Source organism: Heterostelium album (assembly GCF_000004825.1).
Source record: "Heterostelium album PN500 unplaced genomic scaffold PPL_scaffold2, whole genome shotgun sequence".
NCBI classification, from domain to species: domain Eukaryota; phylum Evosea; class Eumycetozoa; order Acytosteliales; family Acytosteliaceae; genus Heterostelium; species Heterostelium album.
In genome coordinates, this window is record NW_008805064.1 from 1793718 (window position 1) to 1820262 (window position 26545).

The following is a 26545-nucleotide window of genomic DNA, read 5'->3' on the forward strand; positions in this document are numbered from 1 at the left end:
AAATATACTTTTAGGTTGACAAGAAGGTGCTAGATGTATAGAAAATTGGCCTGAAACCAAGAAAAAAAGAAATTTTTGTTTTAAAAAAAAGAAAAATTAAAACGACAAAAAAAAAGATTTAAATTAGACAATTTTGTTGATGGTATGTGGTACTTTTTTTGTTTTTGGTGTGTTGGTGTGTAAATCAATCAAATCAAAATTCAATCCCCACACCGCCCAACAATTTATTTGTATTTTTGTAAATTTTAATTTTCAAAAAAAGAGATGCTGATCTATAGGTAGGGGTATATCCCAAAGAGAAACCGTAAGATTGGGGTGACACAACAACCTATCAAAATTAGAGATTTATGTTTGAATATGTTGACCATAACGGGAGCGTTTTGTTTCACCAGTGGAGATTGTTTATTTTTACAAATGCGACACCATATGTTTTTATTTGGACTATACCATAAAAGGTTATTTAAGACAGTGTCTTTTTTACCTTTGATGGAATTAGTAGGTGATCTCAGGTGTTTCAGATCTGTTTATAGTTTTTGCTGATGCACCAAACTATCTATAAAATAATAATTTTGCAAAAAGCAATTTTCAGATGATTTTCTGGCTTTTCATTTTTTTGTTTGATCTCTAATGGCACTTGGCATGAGAAGCGGAGCACACCTCTTTGAAATGGTTCTCTTCCAAGAGTCAATTTGGAATCCCCCCAATTATATGATCTTTTTAAAAGGTTGTACATACTATATCCACAAAATACATATTCACCAATATATTGTGGAGTGGTCTAGACCAAAAAACATAAGCTCAAGCAACCTCACAAACCAACAATACCAAATAGAAAGCAATGAGGAGGAGAGAGTGCATTTTTAATGGTAGGAAATAAAAATCCAATAACCTCAAACATGCGAACTAAAAATATATTCTTTAGCACAAAACAAAAGTAAGATATGTTATTGTGTTGTGTTATGTTGTAGGATGATGGTAGTTTTGCTTATTACAACACCTCCCTTGGCATTCAGGTGCTAAAAAGAAAAAGAAAAAACATTAACCGAATATTTAACAAAAGGATGACACAATAAATTATTGTTACATTTTAACTGCTAGCAACATGTAAATTATTCAACTCTCTAATTAATTGATCTCAAATAATCTGATTGTGAATTAGTAAAGTAGACCAACTTTTGGATGAATGAAGGAATGATGAACCAACCACAAAACAAAATAAAACTAATGACTAATAGAATATCAATTATAATGTCAATAAAAGAGTTGCAAGTCAACAACAAACTTCGACCCATTCCAGATATTTTTTCATATTTCAAAAAAAACCAAAAAAATAGAAAAAACTAATCATTTGAAAAATTTTTAATAAAAAATCAATCAATTAATCAATTGAATCATTTACTGATTCAGCCGATGGTTTGTGAAAACAAAAAATGAACATAAAAGGAATTAAATAACAAAATTAGTTAAATGCAAAAATATCTAAGCTAAAAAAAAACCATTTGTCGTCTCAGACCCATAGAAAACCCATATCTTTTACATTTTTGTTTTTCATTGCAATAAAAATCTACAATCGACAAAATTAAAGTTTCATTATTAACTAACAGTTAATCAATCAATTAGATATTTTGCAAATTCTAGAAAAAACTGATGATCATTAAAATCATCAAAAATGAATATGATTCGTCCTATAATCACGAATGTATCCCACATATTTATTTCACACAAACCAACCTTTCCACATTCCACACCTCACCCCACAAGTGTGAATGAAAAAAAATTAAAAGTTATATGTATTGAGTTTATTTGATTCAACACACACTCCATAAAAACACACACGCACACACACACAAGTAGGTAGTAGAAGATGTTTTACCACAGGCAACAATGAATGATGTATCTTTAAGATCCACGTGTTTTTGATTTGTGTTTATTTTATTTTTTATCATTTGCACTGTCTTCTCTAAAGTTAGAATCAACTGTGTTTCATTGTCATCATCATCAATGAAAAATGAAGCTTCAAGAAGGTGATATTGAGTTATTTATATTTAGTAAGAAATAAAAATATTTAGATAAGAATCTTATAAAGATAAAACAATTATACACGTGAACATTCCCTCTACTTTGCAAATGCACCACAACTTTTCATTTCATTGCATCAACATCACCGAGCTAAAGTTTAATATGAAAATACATTAACAACATTTCATTTTTAGTTACCCCTTTACTTTTTTTTTTGTTTTTAACTTTACTTCCCTCAAACTTATAATAATAGGATGTGATCCATTCATTTATTTTTCCTTTTAAAGGGAATATACCTAAAACATTTTTTATTGCTATTAATATAATTATTAATATCTCCACATCTATCCATTAGAATCTTTAAGCGTGCTGTAAGTTTGCAGATTTCCCTCGATTTGTTTGATCAAAAAGGGTAATAGATCTATCAAGCTTAGGAGATGTTTAATTCCGAATAAAATTACAAATTCTTTTTTAGAAGCTCAGCTGTGGAGCTATATTTAATGGTATCGGTTTCACCTCCGCCATCCTTCCAGAGTGCATTTTGAATGAACATATATCCATCTCTAAAGTTTGGTTGTTGAATCTTATTCAAAACATTAACCAAATACAATAGTGAACGATTATCTGTTGCCAGTGCCGGATTCTGCTTGATGTGCTCTACGAATATCTTGGCGGACACCTCTGGCTTCTTAACGAATGGTTGAGCCATTTCAATGGTGTCGGCCATTTGTGTACGGACAAATCCTGGAACCAACACGGTAACTCCAATTCCCCAGCTTGCTAACTCCTGTCTCAAACAGGCACCGTAACCAGTGACCCAGTATTTGGATCCGCAGTATGCTGGCAGTACAAATGGAACCAAAGAAGATATACTACTGGTAAGTACGATTTGGCCATTCTTTCTCTCTCTGAATGCATTCAACAGCGGGAAGATAGTGTTTAGAATACCATTCATATTGATCTCTCCAACCTTGTAGACTTTCTCTTCGTAGGTCATGCTGTTTGGCAACAGGATTTCAGTGACACCTGCATTGGCAATCACCAAGTCGATTGTGTACTTTCTGTCCATTTGCTCCAGCCATTGCTTCATAGCGTCTTTGTTGGTAACATCGATCAATCCGATATCTACATTGGCACCCTTTTCCTTACAGATGTCAGCGACCTCCTCCAAACGAAGTTTATCACGTCCGGTCAGACAGATATTGGTTACACCAGTTCTAGCATATTCAATAGCTAACTCCTTGCCAATTCCATTAGATGCTCCTGTACTGTTATTTTTTTGATTTTCAGATTAATATATTTGAAAGTTAGAACTTGTGGTATTGTTCTATATTTTTCAACACACAACATACATAACAATGGATTTTGGATTTGGGAATCTCTTCTTTTGGAAATATCCAGCAACAAAGAGAATCGGTGAGAGTGCTATAAACAAGAGATGTCCAAATATTCCTAATATCGCAATAAGGATATCAGAGAAAAAACTAACCAAGTGATATCGAAAAGTATTCATTATTTATATAAATTTATAACTGTTCTTCTATTATAATACAAAAATAAAAAATAGTAAATAGTAAGATTATAATAACTCCTTATCTTATTAAAATATCAACAAAGTCAAAAAGCAAATAAAAATCAAGATTTGATTTGGTGTGTGGGACAGATTAAAAAAGATATTGTTTATCTTTTTGGGAACTAGTTAAATTAATCTAAGTTGTTAGTCAACGCTCTCCTCCATATTTATTACACCATTTTAACTAATTAATCGTCTTTTTTTGTTGAAAAATATTTTACAGATATTTTTGGTTTTTTTTTTTTTTTTTTTTTTGGGAATCTAATTTTTTCAATCATTCGTTTCGTTGCTAATTTGATAGATATTAGTCAGGTGTATTACTATGATATTTGAACATCTTAAGAAAAGATTGATTAAAGAGCAATCTTTAAATAATACAATTATAGAAAATGATGAAAATAATAATAATGATAAAAAATTACTTTTTTCTAAAGATGATTTATTAAAACCAACAAAGAGTGCTTTCATAGAACCAAATAATAAAGAATGTGAAAGAGTTGTAACAAAGACATTAATGGAAGGTGTGTAGCTAGTGAAAATAAGAAAAAACAAAACATATCTAACACAATATTCAAAAAAAAAAAAAAAAAGATGAATCAATACATTATATTATGAAAGAAATGGTAAAATTAGGTTGTCTACCACCTGTCATCAAATGTAAACCATGTAAAGAAGAATCATTCGGTTATTTCGAACCTGGAAGTGGTGTATGTATTATTGTTGTCGTTTGAATTCGAATTCGAATATTTGAAATGATCACATCAATTTATTAATTTCATATTATTATCGTTGTAATGACCATCATTAGTTAACTATTTGTAATAATATAAAAACATATTCAGTTACATTGAGAAATACGATATTGCATGAGATGATACATGCATACGATACTTGTAGATACGATTTAGATACAGACAATTGCATTCATTTGGCATGTACAGAGATTAGAGCAGCCAATCTGAGTGGCGATTGCAAGTTTTCACAGGAGCTGGGCAGAGGTAACCTGCACATCTACAACCACATGGCCGATTGTACAAAGCGAAGAGCCATAAAATCACTTGAAGCTCATCCAAAATGCAAGGCAAATGCAGAACTATCCGTTTTGAAAGCATGGGAGAAATGTAATACTGATTATTCACCATTTACAACAATACCAAAATAAAATATAATATATACAAATATTTAATTTTTAAATTATTTAATTAAAAAACAAACTTATTATTATTATAATAATTACTTTTTATTATTATTAATATTACTTTTTAATGATTATTTAAATGATGATGATATGTCTAGATGACAAAAACTTTTGTCCTACCATGAAGTCCGAAATGATTGGTCTTTGGCCATCCAATCATGTATTATTATGGCTCAGTCCATGATACATATTAGGAAGATACCACCAAAAGAAGACCGAAAAGTCAAGTTGAAATGAATGGACTGGTATGGGATGCATCTGTAACATCCATCAAGGTAGTGATTAGTAACCAGACAATCGATGTTATCATTAACCACTCTCAATACTGCAAAAGAAATGATATGCGCTGAAGAAAAAAGTGCTGTGACAAGTGACTTTACTTGATACATATCGCCTACTCTTTATGGTATTGTCTTCAACAGCTTGCAATGAGTACCTAAAACCAGTTATCCATGAACTGCGACCAAGATCACCATCCCAGGTTCGTAGGGTCTGAAGACATAGATCATCATGAAAAAGATATCCGAGGATTTCTACAAAAGCTATGAAGAAACCAGATTTATCTAAGAAATCCAAATGCCAAATGTTCCAAACAAAGGTAGAGCTCTTAGGATTCAAGATCGGTAATGGAAAAACATTCGCACAATCCAACAAGATCGACGCCATAGTATCGTTTCCACTACCAACAACCGTCAAGAACCTCAAACGTTTCCTAGGACTAACCAATTACTACAGAAATAGAGTACCAAATTATGCACGAATCGCCGCTCCACTATACGACCGAACCAAAGAGAAAGGTACCATCGAGGATTAAGTCAACAAATGTTAACTTCAAACTGTTTGTCGTTAAGAATCAACACAAGTTGATTAATTGCATCTAATCGCTAAGGTTCAAACTCTATTCATTAATTTGGGCAAAGGTTTTTGTCATCCAGACAATCATCTAAACAATCTTTATAAAGGTAATACACATTTAAAAAAAAAAAAAACTTGATAGACAAACTCCTGTGGTGTGAGAATCCAAAAATGATCTTGAATTATCACCAATAAAATTATCATAAAACAATTTACAGTTACTTTTTTGTTTTTTTTGCAACGTTATCCAGTTTGTTTGTTTATCATTGATTATTATAAATTTGAAACTGAAAATGATGACTGATGGGTAACATATTTATTTAATCAATTGAATTTAAGATTAAATTTGGTGAGATATCAGAGATAAAGAAGTGAATGAATTGTTGTAAGGTTTAATTTAAAAAAAAATCAAACAATTGTTTATTAGTTTTTCAAAAACTTTGTAAAGTTTGTCTGACATACGAGAACTTGTTTAAGATTTGAAAAACCTATCTATCGCCACCTTTATAAATTTATATTTTAATATAACCCCGGATTGAAGCTATACCTAACCAATTAAATTGAAGCAGTGTCTTGTAGTTATTATTTTCCAAACAGTAACAAATGTAAAATTGCATCCAGTAGAATCCGGCCAATCCTGTCAGAATGTGCCAGATGGCGTGAAGCTGCAGACCTGGGATGACGTATCCGTTGTCGCAAAGCTTACGTTCGATCAGCCAAGAAAAGTAGGCCGTTAGCATTGCGATTGTCGAAAACAGCAGTAGCTTCTTGCAGTTGGATTGCCGGAATGGCACGGTGATGGAGCGCGACGTTATGAAGGAAACCACTACCAGTGTTACGACCAGTATGCCAAACGAGACTTGCAAAATTGTCGGTATGTTACGAATGACGTAGATGGTCGATGCCACCACCAGGAAGTAGAGGGTCAGCACGTAGGGCAGCAGGAAACGGAACAGTTTGTAGTACTTGCTGTCGGCTTTGCTCACCGGATTGATTGTGAAAAAACAGTAGAGGAAACAACTGATCGAAATGATCATTGGGAATTCGTCGAATAGCTGGTGTTTGTAGAGGAGTGTTGCGTGGTAGAATGCTGAACCGACACCGACCGTCGACAGTGCCACGTAGGCAACCATCACTTTATTGCGTATATCGAGTGCCTTTACTATTTTGATGTGCTGCAGCAACTTGGTGGTGCCGTACGGATACACCAAAAGATACATACCATACACTGCGAAAGCAGTGATGGCAAAACTCGATATAGTATTGTAGAATTCGCATATATATGGGGAAACTTCATAATTTAATTCGCACCAATCGATCGGTGAATCGGGTATTCCCCAATAATATTGTTTATATTGTGGTAAATGATCTTCAACTATTGTCATTTTTTTTTGGTTTTATTAATTTTTTTATCTATTATTATTATTTTTCCTATCTAAAATCTAGATTTATATAATATTGGAAGTAAAATGGTATGATAAATTAATTATCTAAATTATAATTAAAATTTTATCTTGACATAAAAAACATAAATAAAAAGATAAAAGAGATGAAGATTAATGAAGATGAAAATGTATATTTGTTATTATTCTATACTATAGTATTGCTGTTATTACTACTATTATATATACTATTCTTGATTTGGTATTGATACTGAATGTTTTTGTTGTTGTTATAGTTGTTATTGTTGGGTTTAATTAGACTGATTCTCCATCATCATCATCATCATAATCTTCTGTGACAATATAAGGTGTGTGGTGTGAGTGTGTTAATCAATCATTATATTCTGTTGGTACTTTTTCATTGTAAACATTGTTATTCACACCCACACATTTGTTTATTTTCATCTCTTTTAGACTGCGACATAATGAATGTAAAAAAATAAACTTACAGAATTGCCAAATTATTTATTTTTGACAGACAATCCAATATTAATATTGTAGAGGGTTGAATTTAAGCTTTGATATTACTGACTTGAATAATGAATGATCGATGATTGATATCTTTTGTAAAATAATAAATAATATATAAATGAAAATAGATAGAGAGGAAAGTAATGTTATTGATAAATTTGCGCAAATTTATTTTTTAATATTGTAATGATATTTAATTACTTTTTTTATAATAAAGTAACTTTGACTGTATTGATTTTTACTAAAAGTATTGTTATAGTTAAGTTTTGTTTGTTCTTGTGTGTGTGTGTAATGTGGAGTGTGAGATGATGAAAATGTAACTGATTAAATGAGAATATACATATAATAAATAAATCTTATAAGTTTGGAAAAAAAAAACAAAAAAAAAAACAATAAAATAAATAAAAAACAACAAAACTGACTGAATATGGAATGGAGTGGGGTGAAATAATGTAAAAGGGAACACAAGAGTCATTAATGAACAAACGAAACATTCATTCAATTAAATTAATCGTTGGTGTAAAAAAATTGTTAAAAAACAAAAAAAAAAAAGTAAAAAAAAAAAAATTAATAACCTCATAATAACATCATCGAATTATGATTCATAGTGTGAGTGTGGGTAGCATTTCTCCTATTATGTTTTGTTCGAAAACAATCTTAAGATAATTTTAAAGATTAATTAATTACATTTGTTTTGTTTTTTATTTTTTTATTTTACAACATCCATATATCTTGATCTTTTATAAATTATTTTATTGATCAATTTTGTTGACTTAGTTTTGATAATCTATTAAAGAGCTGTTGTTGAAATGCTAATTGATATTTGTCACTATAGTTCATTAATAAACTTGATAGTGAATCAAATGATTGATTTATATCTTTACTATTGCTATTATTGTTACTATTATTATCTATATATTCTAATACCTAAATAATAATAATAATGATTGAATTTTAACAAATGTGTTTTTACAATAATAGTAATAATACTTACTTGAAAACCATCAATCATAGACATTCTAATAAGTAATATGAATTGTTCATGGCATATCACTTGCAACATAACAACACCACTTCCTACATCTGATTTCTGATGATCTCTTAATATTGTTACATTCTCAACACCAAATGAAATATCATCAATTGCTGCTTTAATCTCTAAATCAAAGTTATCCATATCGATATGATTAATTCAACAAAGTTTAAAAAAAATGAAAAACAAAAAAAAAAAAAACAAAAATATGTTCAAATTAATTTAATTTTTAATTTAGTTTGTTACAATAATTATATATTTAAATGATGAGAAGAGGTGTAGGAATTCAAGCTATACATAAGCAAAATCAACAGCAGAAACAACTGCAGAATATAAGTGAGCAACTGTCTTCGGATAACTTGAAGAAGATCAGTGAACAGCTCACAACGTTCAAGACGAATCTCGAGGAGTTTGCACTCAAGCACAAAAAAGATATCATAAAGAATCCAGAGTTTAGAAAGTACTTTCAAGATATGTGTTCAACTATTGGTGTTGATCCTCTTGCTTGTAAGTTTCTCTATCTATCATACTATATATTATTTGTTACTAATTCAAACCTATAAATAATAATAATAGCTAATAAAGGATTTTGGTGTCAGGTATTGGGTGTTGGTGATTTCTATTATCAATTGGCTGTACAAATCATTGAGATCTGTTTGAAATATAGGTCTACCAATGGTGGTTTAATTGAGTTAACCACTCTGACAGATCATATCCGAAAAATGAGAGGAAAAACTGCAAATGAAATTAGCAGGTAACTATCTAGCTAATAGATGATTGTTTTAAACACGTTATTGAACCATTTATTAACACGTATACATTCATATAGTGACGATGTTGAAGTATCTATTTCAAAAATAAAGGTACTTGGTAATGGTTATAATATATTAAAGATAGATTCTAAAAAGATAGTTCAATCGGTGCCTTGTGAATTGAACAAAGATCATACCGATGTACTGATAAAAGCACAATCGCAAGGTGGATTCATAGCGGTATCACATCTAAGTAAGATGGGTTGGGATCAACAAAGAATAAAAAGTGTACTAGTATGTATTATATTAATATATTAAAATACACCTATCACCATTGTTATTAGTTACTAATATATTACACTTTAACTACTTATAAAGGATGTATTATTATCAGAGGGTATGGCATGGATTGACGATCAATCTGAATTAAAAGAAACATTATATTGGTTCCCAAGTTTATGGTCCAATACATTCGAATCTTAATAATATCTTTATCTTATTTTTGTACAATTAATTAATTAAAAAACCAGTCAATCATTCAAAGCAAAAGAATTTGGTTATTTTAATTATTTATTATCATTTTTAACCAAAAAAAAAGAGTTATAGACTAAAGTTGGTTTATTTAATATTAAGATTGTCTTTTTTAAATTTGTTTGACTATGATACATTGAAAAAACTAAATGGCGGAATGTTTTGTTATGTTTTGTTTTGTGTTTTGTGTTTTGTTATAGTAGTTCTTAACCTCTAGAAGAGAATCCAATTCTAACGGTTCTAGGTACACTTCTTTTGGCGTTGGACCATTTACTCTCACGATCTGCAGCACCTTTGTTGATATAAGTGGAAATAGATTTGTCAAACGATCCGAACCAGATGAATGGATCACCAGTACCCTTTAAATTAGGTACCTCTAAGATTGCTGAAATAGCATCGGAATGATTTCCTTTGATCTCACCAGTGACATCACGAGTTCTCGGCTCCCAAGATCTCACTACTATATCCCAAGTGGATGTCCACATCTCTCGTCCAATAGGTGCCAAAACAAATATCTTATCCCAACCTGCATTCTCTATTTTATGTACCAATTCATATGTCTAAATATTAAATTTGCAATATTAGTATCTTTGAGAAGTAATAATAGGTCAACGTTGATAATATTGATATTTACATTTGCATTCAAAATTTGGAAAGTACCTTCATCACCACCGATCCAAACAGCTTCATAGTCCTCGAATTCAATGTAGGCAATACGTTTTGGACGTTTCTCGTGAATCTCTGTTTTGTGAAGAATTTCTTTGGTCTTGGCGTCGTATATGTAAAGGAGTTTGTTGGAGGAGCATCCCCAGATTCTGTTTTTACCGACTTTGCACAGTGCCAAAATGAATACGTTTTGATTGAAGAGATCGGTTCCGATTGGCTTGATTGGATGATCGCCAGCCTCTGTTGGGATGTCTTTGAGCGAGTAGATGTTCATCACCTGATTGCCACCTACCCAGATGTCGCCATGCTGTGACTCGGTGAGTGAGTATGCTTCGCCCGGTGCTTCACCAATCATTTTTCCAGAGGGTGACCAAATTGAGACCGATTGTGAAGTTGCCACCCATATAGTGTCGTTCGATGCACAAACCATCGAGTAGATGAGCGCACCCTGTTCACAGACGTTGAATTCATTGATGAGTGTAGCGCTCTGAGAGTCCCAGACTTTGAGCAGTCCAAGTGTATCGAGTGAGCAAACCTTTCTCTCCTGATCGATCAATGCCAGCCATTGCACAGACTTTTTATGTCCTAACATCTTGCTTTGAAGATAGAGACGTCCGCTGAATGCAGTTGGTGTGGGTTCTTCAAACAAATCGTTGTAATGTGTAATCAGATTCTCTGCCAATACATTAACCTTTTCACTGGTAGCCTGAAGTTGATTCATGTCCAACTGTCCAACTTCCTTCTTCCAAAATAGATTTGGTCCAAAAATTCTTCCGAGATTCGAGTGGTTCATGAGATTAACATGTGAGTTCGCTGCGACAAATGTCAAAAAGTGACATAGATGTTGAAACAGCTGTTTGTTGTTTGGTGGTAACATTGACAATGTTTTCTTTATCATATCAAATGATTGACATTTTGTAATTTGATCTAAAATATTAAAAAGGCAGCGGAATTAATTAATTAAATGTATCTCTTTGATTAATATCTATCTATCTATTAATAATAAATTACCAGATGATGCCAAGAATAAATCATATAAATCAGCTGTACAAATTGGCTCTGGTAACTCTCTAAGAAATATCTTGAGTAGTCCAGTGACAAGATGTGGATTGTCATCCTTTGAAAACTGTAACTCTCCTTTATCCACTGAAACCTTTCTGGCAACTAAATCTGCTTGACTACTTGATATTCTGAATAATCCTTCTACATCTAATGAATGTACAAATAAATGCTAAAAAAATAAAATATAATTGGATATCCAATTAGTTTTGAAACATTCAAATATTTTAATATTCCTGTTTATGGTGTCTTTGTTTTTTCTTACCTTTAATGCATGTTTCATAAAAATTGGAATTTTTGTGGTGGTATCTGATTTCTGTCTTTCCATTAAAGTGTCGAGACTGACACCAAATATTCTTGGATCGGCCAATGCCTCTTTACTCTGATTTCTAGCATGAATATGATGATTGAGACTGAGTTGTGATAGATTCTTGGCAATCAATACATTGGTAGTCGATGAAGTCGCTGTCGACAGCACCATATTCCTTTTAATCGATTCTTCTTCTTTCTTTGCTTTACTCTAAATAAATTTTTAGTCAATTTAAATTAATTAAAAAAAATGAAATTTTTCAAGAAAGCACTTGAGCAAAAAAAACTTAAATCTGATTTGATTGCACACACGTGTGTTTGAGTGTAACTCCTATGAACACCATATCAACGTTGTGACAAAAAAAATAAAATAAAAATTTGTAGAGAACCATACTAATAGCTAATTTTTATTACATAATACATACATTTATTTTATTTATAAATGATTTCAAGTGTTCTTGAGTACCATCTATTGATTTTTCATATTGTACACCATTGGCCTCCACTATAATTCTGAGTTTAATCCTACTCTTTGGTAAACTAGGTAGGCTAAGATATTGATCTATGTCCATTCCCATTTTCTATTTCTGATTTCTAATTTCTACAATATAATTAATTAAGTGTAAAAGTATAAAAACAATATATATTTAAGGTGTAATGAAAAAATATATTGAATTTGATTAATAAGAAATTTTATTAATTTAAAAAAAATAGGCTTGTAAAAAAAAATTTAATAAAAAAAAATCAGTTGTTTTTATCGCCATCAATTTTTAGACTCATTTTTTTGTTGGAATTTTTTTTTTTAATCGTTAGATTCACATTTTTTTGTGGGGTGATGATGGTTTTAACAATAGGAGGTGAATAATGGGATTGTGGTGTTTCTCTTGTTGTTAATTAAATCAGAGGGTGCGATTTCTTTAAAACTTGCACTACACTACATTGCTATTCAACTTTAAAGATTTGATTTATTACCATTGGGAAGAATTAATTGATTAAAAACAAATGGAGTGAGTGGTTGTTGTTTGATATCAAACAGCTAGCTTAGTTTGTAGTGTTTTCAATATAAATAATAATTTTTATTTATAGATTTGATACTATCTCACAATCTTCCGCAGCTTCTTCTTTTTCTTCTTTATTATTAGATGTGATATTGTTATTATTATTATTGTTAATGGTAGTTGAAGTTGAATTTATTATTGTTACATGATTATTATTATTGTTATTGTTATTATTTTTATTTTTATTTTTACTTTTACTTTTGGTAGACTTTTGTTGTTGTTGTTGTTGTTGTTTGATTTGTGGTTTTTGAAGCTTTGCCATTTTAATTTTTTCAGTTTCTTTAAATTGTTTCCATTTGTCTTTGTTGTCTGTACCGTAGCAGTTTGCAACGATCTTGTATTTGCTGTTGGGATCTAGTGGCTCGACGAGTTCACCGTTCTTTGTGAACGGTATGATTCGATCTTTTTCGTCCATCAGTACACAATAGCGACCAAAAGTCTGATGAAAATTGAGGTTTTTAGTCTCGATCCACATGTCTTTACCCTGGAAACCAAGACGCACTCTGGTCATTGGCTCGTCAGAGTCACCGACAGTCGGTAGCTTTCCGTACTTTCCACGTCTTCTTTTCTCTTTTCTATCGGCAGCACTGGAGCCATAGCAACAATCGAAACAAAGCAATTCAAAACAACCACCTAAAGTTGTCAAGAATGATTTGAAACAACTGAATATAGATTGTTTTTGTTGTTGCTGCTGCTGTTGTTTTGATTCTAATTTATATACATTTTTGATTTGTTTTTGTTTTTGTTTTTCTTTTACTTTTTGTTTATGTTGAAGTTGTTGCTGTTGTTGTAGTTGTTTATCTTGTTGATTATTTAATTGATTATTATTATTATTATTATTTAAATTATCAGAATCAAATAAAGTGGCACCATCTTTATCAACTCTATCTACTACATCTATATCTGTATCTTCATTGATCATATCTAACGATTCACCATAATCATTGTTCTTATTCATATTATATATACATAGTTTAAATCTCAAAACAAACTTAAATATCTAAAAAAAAAAAAAACATGTTTCAAATTTTTAAAAAAGTTTTTTTTTTTTTTTGTTTCCCGAATCTCAGCGAACCCAGTTTCCATCACAGAAAGCATTCAAATCATTTTAGTTAAAAAGTTAAATTAATTAAATTAATTTAAATTAATATAAATATTTACATTCTTTTTTTATTAGAATTCTGCTGGGAAATTAAGTAACTTAAATACTGAATGAATTGAAACGAATTGAATGTGTGTTAATTATGAATAATAACTTTATGATAAAATATTTTATAATACTACTTACTTCTAGATATCAAAACTTTACCTAATGCCAATCCTATACCTATATTATTATTAATATATATGTATGATGTTTAATGTTAATACAATCTTGATTAGCTCAACTATGTTATGATCGATTTTAACTTACCAAATGCAAAAACTTTGTTAGCTTTATGTTTATCTTTTTTTGCTTTTTCCTTTTTTGAAAGCGTTCTATAACTTGTACTTGACTGTTGATACATTATGTGTCTCTGTATAATTCGTTGACTATAGAATATAGAACATTATTATTAAGATATTAATTATTAATAGAATGTTCAACAATGATTCCCTGACACTCGTTCTTTCATTCTATGATTCATAGTGCTGACATCTTTGTTACATATGCACTACAAGCTTGATGTTATTATATTATAACCAATTACCAACCTTTTTTTCGTCTGATTCGGTTTTTAATGTTATTCTATTAAGTTCAAAATTATTGGGTTGCTGCTGTGTTGATGCTATCTCTTTGCTATCTTTGGTTGAATATATCAGGTTGTAACTGGGATTTAGTTTGAGAAAGAGAGAGGGTTGTCGATGAATGATTTGATCGAATCAATATTGATTTGCTGCAAATGTTCAACTTTGATTTGTGTAGTTTGATGAAAAGAAAAATCGAACACGTCTGATGTTTTGTTGTTGCTTAAGCTTATACTAAAAAAAGGGGGGCCGGACTAGCCTAGCTTAACATAAAGGGAAAGAAAAAGAAAAGAAAAGTTGAATAAATGTGAATTGTAAAATGTTAAATTTTTTGAAAATGAATCAAAAGAATGTTACAGAATCAAAAATTGATTGCGTAATTTATGACAAAACAACATTTTTGGTTTTCAAAAAATTAAATAAATTTATTTAAACAGATAGTTTGTTTGTTTTGACAGGGTAGGGTTATATATTTAGAAGATCATTAATTCTTTTTTGGGCTTGATCATGATGTGGTTTCTAATGGTTAGAGACGATTATTGATTGTTAAATCAACATTAGTCAATTGATAAACGATGTGGTGATTTTCTGAATCATCTGCAAATGATTATTTTCAAATTTTTAGACCTATCCAATCAGCTTACACCAGTTGAGAAAGAGAATATGATGAGTGAGGTGATCGACCTAAAACAAAAAAACCAAAGATACAATTATTGGGTTAGCACCCTGTTTAGAATTCCCCAATGTTTATTTAAATTAAAAATAAATATGCAAAAAAAAAACTTTGATCAAAAAACTAAATAAAATAACAAGTTCAAATATTTTTGTGCAGAATGAGGTGTTCAAGAATGATCTCCTATGCCCCAGCACCATTACCTATGTTATCCCCATTAACATTTTTTTTTTTTTTCAAATCAAAAAAATCAACATTCGCCATTTCTGCAAAAATAAATTAAAATAAAACGCTCTCAAAACTGAAATTAAAACACACACTCTTCAGAACTAGAACCCAACAAACATTCCAGAGGATTATCATGATTATTTTTTTAATTAAATATAATATAGGCTTAATACCGATTTTTGATGCAATTTGTTTATAGTTTTTGGTGACATGTCTGATGTTGTTACAAATCAACCTCTCAACCCTCATTACAAATCAGATATAAATACTCTTTCAGTATCTCGTGTCATTTAATTTCATTTAATCAACTAGACAACTCAATAAATACATATATATAAAAACAAATAGATTCTGTGTGTTTGTGTGAATAAAAAATTCTCGTTCGTCTCTCACAGCTTTCTTTCATTTCTGTTATTTTTAAATAGTTAGGTGTGTTGTTTATACATTTTCATTCATCTATTTTATTTTAGCAGTAGATAGATAGATCTATATTTATTTATAATTACTCATTTATATAAATATAAATATTATTGTTATACTACATTACAATTAAATCAATTCTTTCACGTTTTCTAAACTCAAAAAGACTATTTAATATTATTTAAAGTTTTAAACCTTTTTTGTGAAAAAAATATGGCATTCAAAGATACAACTTTAGATACCTACGACGCTGATGGTAATATTAAAAATAGTAAAGAAAATGACGATGAATATAAGCCTATCATACATGAAAAACTTGTAGGTTTCAATCAGTCAATCAATCAATTTTTTTAAAACAAAATATAATAACCTTTTTTTCTTTCCAAATATTATTATTCCAAAATTTATTTTTCTATTTAATTTGAATGATTATATATGTAGGATATAAAAGTTGCAATTATTATGGTTATTTTAGGTACAGGTTACCTGTTCCCATTTGAGAGTTACTTATTGTCAATGGATTATTTCACAATTCTCTATCCACAGTTCAATATCTATTCATCTTTCCCATTCATTTATATGGGTGCCATCTGTATTACTTTTCTCTTCTTTCTAAAGTTTCCAAACTTCAGTTCACATAAACGACGTATGCTGTTTGGTTTCTCTTTCTATGCGTTGATTATGGTGCTCGTTCCCATTGTAAATCTCACCAGTATCGCCGGAACCACCACTGCCTATATCATTACACTGCTACTCATCACCGCCACCGGTGTAGTCGATGGTTTTGTCCAAGGTACCATCTATGCCATTGCAGGAATCATGGGTCCAAGATATACTTTATTCACTCAAACAGGGTAACTATATTAAAATTATTATTTAAAATTAATTTATTCTTCTTCTAATCTAACAAATGAAAAATAAATCTAAAATGTAAAGTGTTGGTTTGGCAGGTATTATTGTGGTTGTCACTAGAACTATTTCAAAGGTTTCCGTTCCAGGTAGTGGTAAACATGGTGTATTGATGTTCTTTTTGATTTCAGCAACCATTATCTTGTTCTGTTTGCTCTCATTTGTCTATCTTTTGAGACTACCAATTGCCAAAGTATTGATTCAATCTTCATCCGATAGAGAAGAGGAGAAGCCAAAGATTGCATTGAAACCAATCGTCAAGGCAACCTACCAACTAGGTATGATGAATTTCTGGATCTTTTTCATTTCCATGTTTATTTTCCCAGGTGTTGTACTAAGAATTTCAACTACTGAAATGGATGGTGGATGGTTTGCAATTACTCTTCAAGTAAGTTTATATTGATATAAACACAAGCTTTTACTTTTTGAATTATTAATGTTTTATTCTATTTTATTTTTCAGGCAACATATAATTTGTTTGATTTCATTGGTAAAACAATTCCTGTATTTATTCATCCAGACGGAAAGAATGTTCCATCGTATTTGTTCCTCTGGATTTTGACCATTGGTAGAACTGTGTTTGTTGCATTGTTCTTCCTCTGTGTCTACACCCAAGTGTTCAACCACATTGCATGGCCAATTGTTTTCTTAATTATCTTTTCATTCACCAATGGTTATCTTTGTTGTAAGTTTTAAAGTCTTTAATTATAGCAATATAATAATTTTCTTTATTTAATATTAATTAAACATTTTTTTTTTTTTTTATAGCTGTTGTTGTGTCAGAAGGACCAAGAAAGGTAAAGAGAGATCAAAAAGAGTTGGCTGGTATTTTCATGACTACAACTTTAATTCTTGGATTGACTCTTGGTTCTGTTGTAAACTTTATCTACTCTACACTCAAGCCACAATCTTATCATTAAAATTAAATATATAATAATAATAATAATAGTATAGTAATAATAATAGTATGATAATAATAATAGTAATATTTATAAACCAGTATTTAAAACCCAATTATTCACCATCTGTTTGTTATTTAAAATGAATCAGATGTTAGAAATCACATATTTATATCTTAAAAATCAATATAATTAATTTCAAAAAAATTATAATATATTAATAATAAATAGTATTGCCGATTAATTTACTATTTAAAATATTAACAATGAATATATATATCATTATTATATATAATATTATTTAATTAAATTGATACATACTTTAAATAAATGATCAGAAGAGTTACATATTTCTTCAAGACAATCATTTTGATTTTGAACGGTGTATATCATCTCGTCCAAAGTTGAAATGATAACATCTGATATTTCAATAGATTTCGAAACTGATTTGTTGTATTTGTTTTGACCTTGTTTCTCTATTACCACATAGAAATCCTCCATTTCTTTTCTCATAGAGATATACTCTTGATTCGTTTGTTTTTTCAGGTTTTCAATTTGAATAATATGAGGTGGTGCTGTCTTGTATCCGATAGAAGGTGATTTAAAAGTTGTTGGTGGTTGTTTATGAATATTACTTGGATTTTGTTGATTAAATTGTTGTTTATTAATACCATTATTAATTGTATTTTGTTGAGTTGTTGAATAATCATTTATTGAGGCATCTTCAAAGTTGGAATCTTTATAGTTTAATAAAAAACTATTTTCATCAAAAATATTACTTTTTCTATTTGTATTTATATCTTTTGTTATTGTTTTTGATTTCTTTCCTGTACTAAATAATCCTTTTTTATTTTGAATAGTTTTACCTTTTAAAAGTAAGTAAAGGTAAAAGATTAGTCTCTATCTATTCTTTACATATATATTAACAAATTAATAAAAATTAAAATAATAATACATACTATCATTTGAATTTGAAATAGTATTTGATTTAAATTTCTTTTTATCTATTCTATTAGATATGGTATTGGTCATTAAACTTGTACTAATACTACTATTATTCATATTGTTTCTAACATTTTCAATATTTTTATCATTTTCTAAATTATTCTTTCTTTCTTTAAATAATTTGATTTTATCCATATTTATAATGGTGTTGCTGTTATTGTTATTGTTATTGCTCAATGATTGGTAACAGATATAATGATGATGATGATAGATTGATAACTAATATTTGTTTTTAATTTAAATTTTACAAAAAAACAATAATTATAATAATAATATATTTTTTTTTTAATATAAATAAAGTAATTTAATATCATCTAAATAGATGATACCTTTGTAAGGTTTAACAATATTGAATTGTATACCATCGAAATAGATTTGATCGTTGTTTACTTTTAATAGATCTTTCATTGATATTCTAAAGATTGACCATTGATTATTGATTATATTCTTACAATCGATTGTTTGTTCATTAAAATTATTGTTGTTGTTGTTGTTGAATAGCGATATGGAAAGATAGTTTGGTGTATCCCAATTGCTTGGTTGTGTACCTCGTATCCATACTTCAAAGTGACTGTGCGCAGCTGAGAACAAACAATCTTTCTTATCTTTACATTCGAATCGCAGTCGATTACCCAGATGCTCTGTGTTCAACGATAGATAGTTTCTACCGCGATATGCAAAGTTACTACCGACAGCAGCAGCATCGCCGTTAACAACGGTAACACCTACACTCTGGTTACTGATCCTAAGTGGGTAGGTAACACTCTCATCGTAGACACTCAAGAATTGTTTGTAGCGATGTGTACGACAATCACCGGTTGCCATTGCCACGCCAGGTGAATACGTAACATTGAGACGTACCTGTTCACAACCACCATCGATCGGACAAACGGTCATCGATGTCGGTCTACTGCTGTTCTGATGCAAGTTGAAATAAACAATGCCTTGTTTACGATCGTAGCTATAATGATATTGATCGAATATCGGCGATGTGTTTGCTACTGGTACCATCGACGATGGTTGATATTCATAGAGAATCTTATCGCCTTTCATCTTCTCCAGCCGAATCGATTGAATGTTATTGATACCAATGCAGACACCTATGTTCATAGAGTCAGCGGCATCCCAACCGATTGCCTCGAAGATTAAAAGTGGCGGTGTTGGATGGGTGTCAAAGTGAATGGTATAGTCAGAGTCTTTGAAGACCAACGCCAGGAAATGGTAGTGATAGTAGCTGTTTGGTAGACCCGTCAGTTTCAACTCGGAATCAAAGAAATCTTTGACGACGACAGCTGAGCCTGTTTTACCGTTGAATTGAGAATGATAGGTATCGGCATTCTTTATGTATAGATAGGACAGCAGTGTTGTACAGAGTTGTGCGTTCCACAACGGATAGTCTCTGCATGTATCGTGCTGATAGAACTCTGACTTTGGTAGAATGACAGAGTTGGCAATGCCTGTTGAACTACCGTCGCCATCTCTTATGTTCTGACACTTGTCACCATCTTTAACCTGTGCATTCTGTAGGAATCGATGAGTTACGTTCTCATAGTTGATATTGCTCATGACGGAAAGCGGTGAGAACTGGTCGTCGTGATATCGATACCACGAGAGTGCACTGATATTCCTCGCTGCAGTGCTGTTGTCTTTTACGAACGATCGGAACGTACAATTCCACATCGATATAGGTCCTTGATAGAATTCGAATCCCTTCACCGGCATATTGCCATTGTCACCGTAGGGATTCGTTCTGTTTCTAATCGATGGATTCCACCACACCGAGAGCGCATGTCCAAGATTACGAGTCTCGCCGACGAATAGACAATTGGTAACCTGTTGGTAGACTTGATCATATGGGTATACCTCGTCGGATGCCACCGTAAGTCCAACGGCATTGTCAGCGAAAACACATCTTTTGAAAATCATATTGCCACCGCGTGCCCATGCACCGCGCCATCGATTCTTGAAGCAATGTAGTCCTCTCAGCATAGCTATTCTCATGCTATTCGAGGTGGGGTCCAGTTGTGGTCGGTAACGAGCTTTGATAGCGGAGAGTAGCTGTTGAGGTTCCGACTTGGATGGTTCACTCAACTTCAATCCACCATCCACGTGAAGACCTATCCTATTGCTATGACAAGTATTGTTCTCAAATACCCAAATACTCAAATAGATTGGTCGTATATTTCGTTCTTTTCCGTCGACACGAGAATCGCCAGTTGGATACTCTGGAAATACATATGAAATTCCCATATTTTCTGATCCACCTGCAGTATTTCCAATCACTGATTTTCAAAATGCACAACAATATTATTATTAGTTGAGTTGAGTTGAGTTGTTATCAACTCATTTAATTATGTTTAATTACTTACCCATATTATATGGATTTGCAAACCAAAATGTTGCTAAACTATTACATTCACTACAACTGGTTGTTTCTCCATTGAAATCATAGGGTTTCACTCTTAGACACATCTCACAATTTCTGTCGGAAGGCGTTAGCAATCCATGTTTGGTGAGTACTCCAACGTTGCCTTCAAAGCTATTCCACATCTCCATACCGTCGTGTAGCATAAAGCAATGACCAATATGGTCGTATGCATAGTTATTCTTAATGGTTAGACTATCGGTGCCACTCAATACTATGCATCTACTGAACGATCTGTGAATAACGGAATTCCTAACGTAGGTGGCTGTTCGCTGTCCAACCTTGTAGAAATGAATTGGGAATCTTTTAGATTCACTGTGTTGCTGTCCCATATTGTAGAGTTCAACACCATCGATACTAACACTGGTGTATCCTCTGGTGATCATGATATGTCCACCGAATGTATAGTATGGAAAGAACGCACAAACCAAATCGCTATTGGAAACGCAGCTCTGCGATTCCTGGCTGCCTTCAATCACAATGTTTCTAGTGAATAGCAGAACATCGGCACGCTGGTCCGATCCCAGAGTAATCTCGCCATAATGCATGTATTTCAGTGGATTCGTCAATTTGATTTGGCTACCAAGACAACTGTCGATCTCCACCATCTCTGTTTGTCCAACGTCATAGTCTGTACTTCCCAGTAGAAGATGATCACCAGGTTTCCACCAGTTGCAAACACTGTGCAATACATCCAAGAAGTTGTTGCCGGGCATTGCTGTTTTCACTAGGACCGTTCTAGTCATTGGCGGAATCGCTCCGTGTAGTTCCAACGTTCCACCGGCAGCGACAGCAATCACTTTCTGTCCGTAGCTAATCCCGTTCAGTGTTATGTTGGGTGCAATCGATTCCGAGTGACCGGTCAATGTGATTGTCACCTTGTTCTGGTATGGACAAGTATCGCTTCCAATGACCAGAGCACCGCCATCCGACAACGTTATATAGCCAGTGGTCAGAGTGATTCCCGGAACGTCTTCGAAAACCAACAGACCACCCTTATCTATTTCAATGCCAAAGAGTGGAGGTGGTGATACATCCAATAAAACCCTTTCGCTAATTGTAATTCTATAATGTGCTTGTGGCAGCTGTCCACCCCATATCGCTGGATCCGACCATCTATAGAAATGAGTATCTTTATCCGGACATATTTTCGATTGGCCAACTATAAATTCTATGTAATAAAATTGTAAAATTATCAAAAATAGGAAAATGATTCGAAATTTGATGTTCATAATAATGATTTGATTTTTTGTTTTTATTTTTTGCACCTGCAAAAATCACAATCAAAATTAATGTCTGTCAAATGAACTTTCCAAAGTATGAAATAAATAAAAAAATGATAAAATGAAAAAATTATCTCAATATTTTACCCTGCCCCCTATACTATAGTTTACATTAATTTTTAATTGATTTTAACAATGATTTGATTCACAACAAAAGAATAACAAAATTATTTGATTAAAAATAATTTTCACACACAATTTGATCAAAAATGAATACTTCTACATAATAAAATTAAAACAAAACTATATTTTAAAACTATTATTTTTTTTATTTGTAATAGTTCATCATAGTCACTCTCAAAAATTCATTAGATTTGACTCAAATCTTGCAATGTTCTAAGTAGAATTCTTTTAAAATTGAAATCATTATCTAATAGAGTTGGTCAGATTATAACCTGGTTTTTAAATAGTAAAAAATAAAATAAGTATTTCAATTCTTATTTTGATAAAACAATTGTTTATGGTCTTACATATTAATTTTTTTCATAGACTTTCCAAAAACATATAGAATTGCCATCTGTAAGAAAACAATAGACAGTTTCTCTGTATGAATGCTCTAAAATTGCCTCGGCATATACTTGTTCTTTAGAAGAGGCAGACGGGAAGTAAAGTTCATTAATCTTCGTGTCACCAACAACCTCTGTATAATCTTGAGTTATAAAACTATATAAATTCTATAGTTACAGCTGAATATAAGTCGTAAATGGTACAAAGAATGATTTTCCTTTTATTTTACTAGACAAGGAATAAATCTTATAAATAAATTATTGAAAATTAATCTAAGAATTTTTGAGAGTGAATTTAATGGACTTTTACAAATAACAAAACAATAGTCATATTTTTTTTAGAATAGATAAATAAAAACTAGTTTGAGAGAATCAATAAATGAAGAAGAGAAATTGAAGGTGGTGATCTTTAGGCTGAATTTATTAAACTTTTTCGGGATTCATTTTATAACGTTTAAAACATGTAATTTGAAATCTATCAATTTTATTTTAAAAAAAATAATTGTTTTTGTTTTGTGTAACAAACACATGTTTTTACTGTGAATGGACTTGCCAAGATTGGAAGATTGGATGTTCTAATGTGCATCTGGGAGCTGTTAGATATGCTGAGACCACACACAAATCTGAATGCTCAAGAGATGTGTTCTAGATTATAGAAATGATTCCATGGAGATTTGCGATTCTGATGATGATGATATCTAAGTTGTCTCTTCTCTCCTAGAATAAAGCAAAGAAACCTAATGCTTCATAATCACATAGAGATATTAAGAATATCTTTGTTTGTTATTTTAAAAAGAGAATAAATAATACATGTTATTTTATTATTTATCGATTTATATTATTTTTGTTTGCTCATTCCTACAACTGAGATTGATGATTTATCATCGTTGACCATGAGTAGACCCATTTCTTGATACTCGCTAAGACATCGGTTGAATTGATTCTGAGTGAAACCAGCTGTCAATACCATCTTTAGCATGTCAGGCAATTGTATTTTACTCGATGAATGTTTCTTGCAGGTGTCACGAATCAATGCGTAGATAGAGGTGATCGGATCGACTCTCTTCTTCTTCTGGTCGGTACGGATCGATGCCTTCGATACCCACATCAGTCGCATTGCCTCTTCGACATCGGATTGCGCGACAGTCTCACTAAATCTACATCTGGCACGCGCCTGTGCCAATCTGAGTATTCCCAGTAGGGTTCTTGCCGTAGTATAGGTAAGTGGAACTTTCTGGTCGGCTTCTTGCTTTCGCATGGTGACATACGACTCCACAATGAATTCCGTCAACTGAGGTGGTACATACGGTTCGTATTTCCTGGCACGACTGACAAAACAACGAATAAACTCTGGCTCGTATACTTCGGTTTTCAATTCTGGCGGCTTACTGTTTTGATGCACAAAGGTTACGTGCTCCGAGAGCAGACGATCCAACTCCAAGTCGGGACGATCGACAATCAAAAACAACAAATCAAATCTCGAGAGCAGCGATGGTGGCAAATTGAAATTTTCATCCGGTTTCTTATTGAAATTGTATCTTCCAAATGCTGGATTCGCTGCTGCCAGTACGGAGGTACGTGCATTCAAAGTAGTGGTGATACCGGCTTTAGCAATGGAGATCGTTTGCTGTTCCATCACTTCGTGAATGGCAGTACGATCGGCATCTTCCATCTTGTCAAACTCGTCAATACAACAGATACCCATGTCGGCCAAAACAAGTGATCCTCCCTCCAGCACGTAGTCACCAGTGACGGAATCTTTGATTACTGCAGCGGTAAGACCGACACCCGAAGAACCTTTGCCAGAGGTATAGATTCCTCTCGGTGCGATCTTGGCAATGTGTTTCAGCAGCTGACTTTTGGCGACACCAGGATCACCCATCAAACAAATATTGATATCGCCACGAATGCTCATGCCATCGGGCATCTTCTTGACGGCTGCACCAACCATCTGCAGCAACAGCGCTTTCTTCACATCGAGATGTCCATAGATTTCCGGTGCGATAGACATCGCCAGTCGCTCGTAGATATCGCTATCCTCAATCTCCTTGATTGCTTCCTCCATTTCCGGTGTCATTTGATACTGTTCATATGTCTTTTTGTGCTGTACAATACGCATTGCCTCCACATAGGTATCGGCGAGCAAACCGGCACGTATTGCTTTGTGTCCGGTGTACGGGGTTGGCAAGAACACGCCAAACAAAGTGACCAAGTCACCGGGCGACGTCTGACGCGTCAAGTCACCACGCACAAACACCTTGATAGTTCGTGGAGTATGTCCAATCGGAACGTTCTCTGACTTTTCCTGTACTTTAATCTCTTGGAATTTGATATACTTGGAACCACGACTTTGAAGTGTGAGACTGCCAATCTTGTTGGTGTCGCGACTGTTGTTGTAGCATTCCGCCGAGTTACATTTGATAATCGGCATGAATTCACGTGAGGTCACCTCCTGGAACCACTCGGCATTGCAAGTGTCACAGGTGTAGGCGGCCACTGTCACCATTGGCTTGACGTCGGTGACACGCGTCACAATTCCCTCGAGTGTAATCAAACAACCGATATGTTCACTTCTAATCTCACGAATCTTTGTTGGTTTGAACTGCTGCGCGACACGCGGTACTATCAACAACTCGAATCGCCTCAGCAAATCCGGTGGTAACACATTGAGATGTTCATTCTTTTTGGCCGATCGTTTCTTGGCGTTGGCGCCACCTGTTGTCGCGCCACCACCGTCCTTTCCGAGTGACCGGTTCGGTCGTGGCGGTTGATCGCCCACGGCAGCATCGATATTGGCCATCATGTTTTTAGCACGATGCGCCATGATCAAGTCAATCACCGAGTCACTGGACTCACCGATCGTCGACTGTATCGAATCGGTGGTAAAGTCTGGCTCTGGCATCAACTCCTCGAGTGCACTGGTAAACAATCGAATATAGCTCATCGTATTCGTCTCTATTCTCCTAACGAAATCACGGTCATTCGTAAATCTAAATACATCTTCCAATTCTATTTCAAACAATTTTCTTTTCCTATCGAATACTTCTTTCTATAATAATATTTTTTTCAAATTTCCAATATTATTAATATGTAATGTCGAGAAATTTCACACACATACTATATTGATATTTTATACAAAACATACCATCATTATCATATATTTATCATAGATAGAACCATCTTTTGAAGGTGAAGATTTGAATTCTTGTAGGAATTTCAAACATTTCTGATAATCTTGATCGTATATCTTTCGAAGATAGAATTTATCTTGTCGTTGGTTGGCATCAGTTGTTGCACCATTCTGTTGTGTTGTTGTAGTTGTCGATGATGCTGCTTTACCTCTACCTCTATATGATCCACCTCCACCTCCTCTGCTTGAACTATTACTTTTATTCATTATAAATTACATAAACAACTAATCAAAAAAAAAAAGAAATCTAAAAAAAAAAAGATAAATGAATAAAAATAACTATCTATTCAAATTAATTTAAAAAAAATTGGTA

At 32.4% G+C, this 26545-nt stretch overlaps 12 protein-coding genes across 12 annotated transcripts; 4 read left to right on the forward strand and 8 right to left on the reverse strand.

Moving 5' to 3' along the window:
• Positions 1-524: 524 nt before the first annotated feature.
• Positions 525-3532, reverse strand: PPL_02016 (SDR family NAD(P)-dependent oxidoreductase; the record flags this gene model as incomplete). The annotated part of the gene is made up of 7 exons (XM_020573013.1): positions 525-553; positions 736-778; positions 817-903; positions 993-1016; positions 1845-1960; positions 2536-3287; positions 3372-3532. The coding sequence occupies 7 exons, from the start codon at positions 3530-3532 to the stop codon at positions 525-527; spliced, it is 1212 nt and encodes a 403-aa protein (XP_020437130.1).
• A 382-nt stretch (positions 3533-3914) lies between these two features.
• On the forward strand, positions 3915-4754 carry PPL_02017 (mitochondrial inner membrane protease ATP23; the record flags this gene model as incomplete). The annotated part of the gene is made up of 3 exons (XM_020573014.1): positions 3915-4113; positions 4211-4299; positions 4401-4754. 3 exons carry the CDS (start codon positions 3915-3917, stop codon positions 4752-4754), a joined length of 642 nt encoding a protein of 213 aa, XP_020437131.1.
• Positions 4755-5334: 580 nt separating this feature from the next.
• On the forward strand, positions 5335-5604 carry PPL_02018 (uncharacterized protein; the record flags this gene model as incomplete). Its single annotated transcript, XM_020573015.1, has 1 exon — positions 5335-5604. One exon carries the CDS (start codon positions 5335-5337, stop codon positions 5602-5604), a length of 270 nt encoding a protein of 89 aa, XP_020437132.1.
• Positions 5605-6137: 533 nt separating this feature from the next.
• Positions 6138-7030, reverse strand: dcd3B (alkaline dihydroceramidase; the record flags this gene model as incomplete). The annotated part of the gene is made up of 2 exons (XM_020573016.1): positions 6138-6147; positions 6510-7030. The coding sequence occupies 2 exons, from the start codon at positions 7028-7030 to the stop codon at positions 6138-6140; spliced, it is 531 nt and encodes a 176-aa protein (XP_020437133.1).
• Positions 7031-8317: 1287 nt separating this feature from the next.
• PPL_02020 (uncharacterized protein) lies at positions 8318-8735 on the reverse strand (the record flags this gene model as incomplete). The annotated part of the gene is made up of 2 exons (XM_020573017.1): positions 8318-8485; positions 8553-8735. 2 exons carry the CDS (start codon positions 8733-8735, stop codon positions 8318-8320), a joined length of 351 nt encoding a protein of 116 aa, XP_020437134.1.
• A 122-nt stretch (positions 8736-8857) lies between these two features.
• vps22 (EAP30/Vps36 family vacuolar-sorting protein) lies at positions 8858-9826 on the forward strand (the record flags this gene model as incomplete). The annotated part of the gene is made up of 4 exons (XM_020573018.1): positions 8858-9098; positions 9168-9345; positions 9421-9637; positions 9722-9826. 4 exons carry the CDS (start codon positions 8858-8860, stop codon positions 9824-9826), a joined length of 741 nt encoding a protein of 246 aa, XP_020437135.1.
• Positions 9827-10080: 254 nt separating this feature from the next.
• Positions 10081-12486, reverse strand: gacL (RhoGAP domain-containing protein; the record flags this gene model as incomplete). Its single annotated transcript, XM_020573019.1, has 5 exons — positions 10081-10434; positions 10509-11467; positions 11552-11771; positions 11865-12119; positions 12334-12486. The coding sequence occupies 5 exons, from the start codon at positions 12484-12486 to the stop codon at positions 10081-10083; spliced, it is 1941 nt and encodes a 646-aa protein (XP_020437136.1).
• Positions 12487-12988: 502 nt separating this feature from the next.
• PPL_02023 (uncharacterized protein) lies at positions 12989-13924 on the reverse strand (the record flags this gene model as incomplete). The annotated part of the gene is made up of 1 exon (XM_020573020.1): positions 12989-13924. The coding sequence occupies one exon, from the start codon at positions 13922-13924 to the stop codon at positions 12989-12991; it is 936 nt and encodes a 311-aa protein (XP_020437137.1).
• A 215-nt stretch (positions 13925-14139) lies between these two features.
• PPL_02024 (uncharacterized protein) lies at positions 14140-15885 on the reverse strand (the record flags this gene model as incomplete). The annotated part of the gene is made up of 4 exons (XM_020573021.1): positions 14140-14174; positions 14255-14293; positions 14381-14499; positions 15848-15885. 4 exons carry the CDS (start codon positions 15883-15885, stop codon positions 14140-14142), a joined length of 231 nt encoding a protein of 76 aa, XP_020437138.1.
• Positions 15886-16228: 343 nt separating this feature from the next.
• Positions 16229-17844, forward strand: PPL_02025 (equilibrative nucleoside transporter family protein; the record flags this gene model as incomplete). Its single annotated transcript, XM_020573022.1, has 5 exons — positions 16229-16333; positions 16457-16869; positions 16952-17312; positions 17387-17609; positions 17693-17844. 5 exons carry the CDS (start codon positions 16229-16231, stop codon positions 17842-17844), a joined length of 1254 nt encoding a protein of 417 aa, XP_020437139.1.
• A 69-nt stretch (positions 17845-17913) lies between these two features.
• Positions 17914-18963, reverse strand: PPL_02026 (uncharacterized protein; the record flags this gene model as incomplete). Its single annotated transcript, XM_020573023.1, has 3 exons — positions 17914-17949; positions 18145-18689; positions 18783-18963. 3 exons carry the CDS (start codon positions 18961-18963, stop codon positions 17914-17916), a joined length of 762 nt encoding a protein of 253 aa, XP_020437140.1.
• A 150-nt stretch (positions 18964-19113) lies between these two features.
• mcm7 (MCM family protein) lies at positions 19114-26439 on the reverse strand (the record flags this gene model as incomplete). Its single annotated transcript, XM_020573024.1, has 8 exons — positions 19114-21110; positions 21198-22424; positions 23051-23199; positions 23581-23687; positions 23905-25269; positions 25298-25352; positions 25379-26091; positions 26188-26439. 8 exons carry the CDS (start codon positions 26437-26439, stop codon positions 19114-19116), a joined length of 5865 nt encoding a protein of 1954 aa, XP_020437141.1.
• Between the last annotated feature and the right edge of the window lie 106 nt (positions 26440-26545).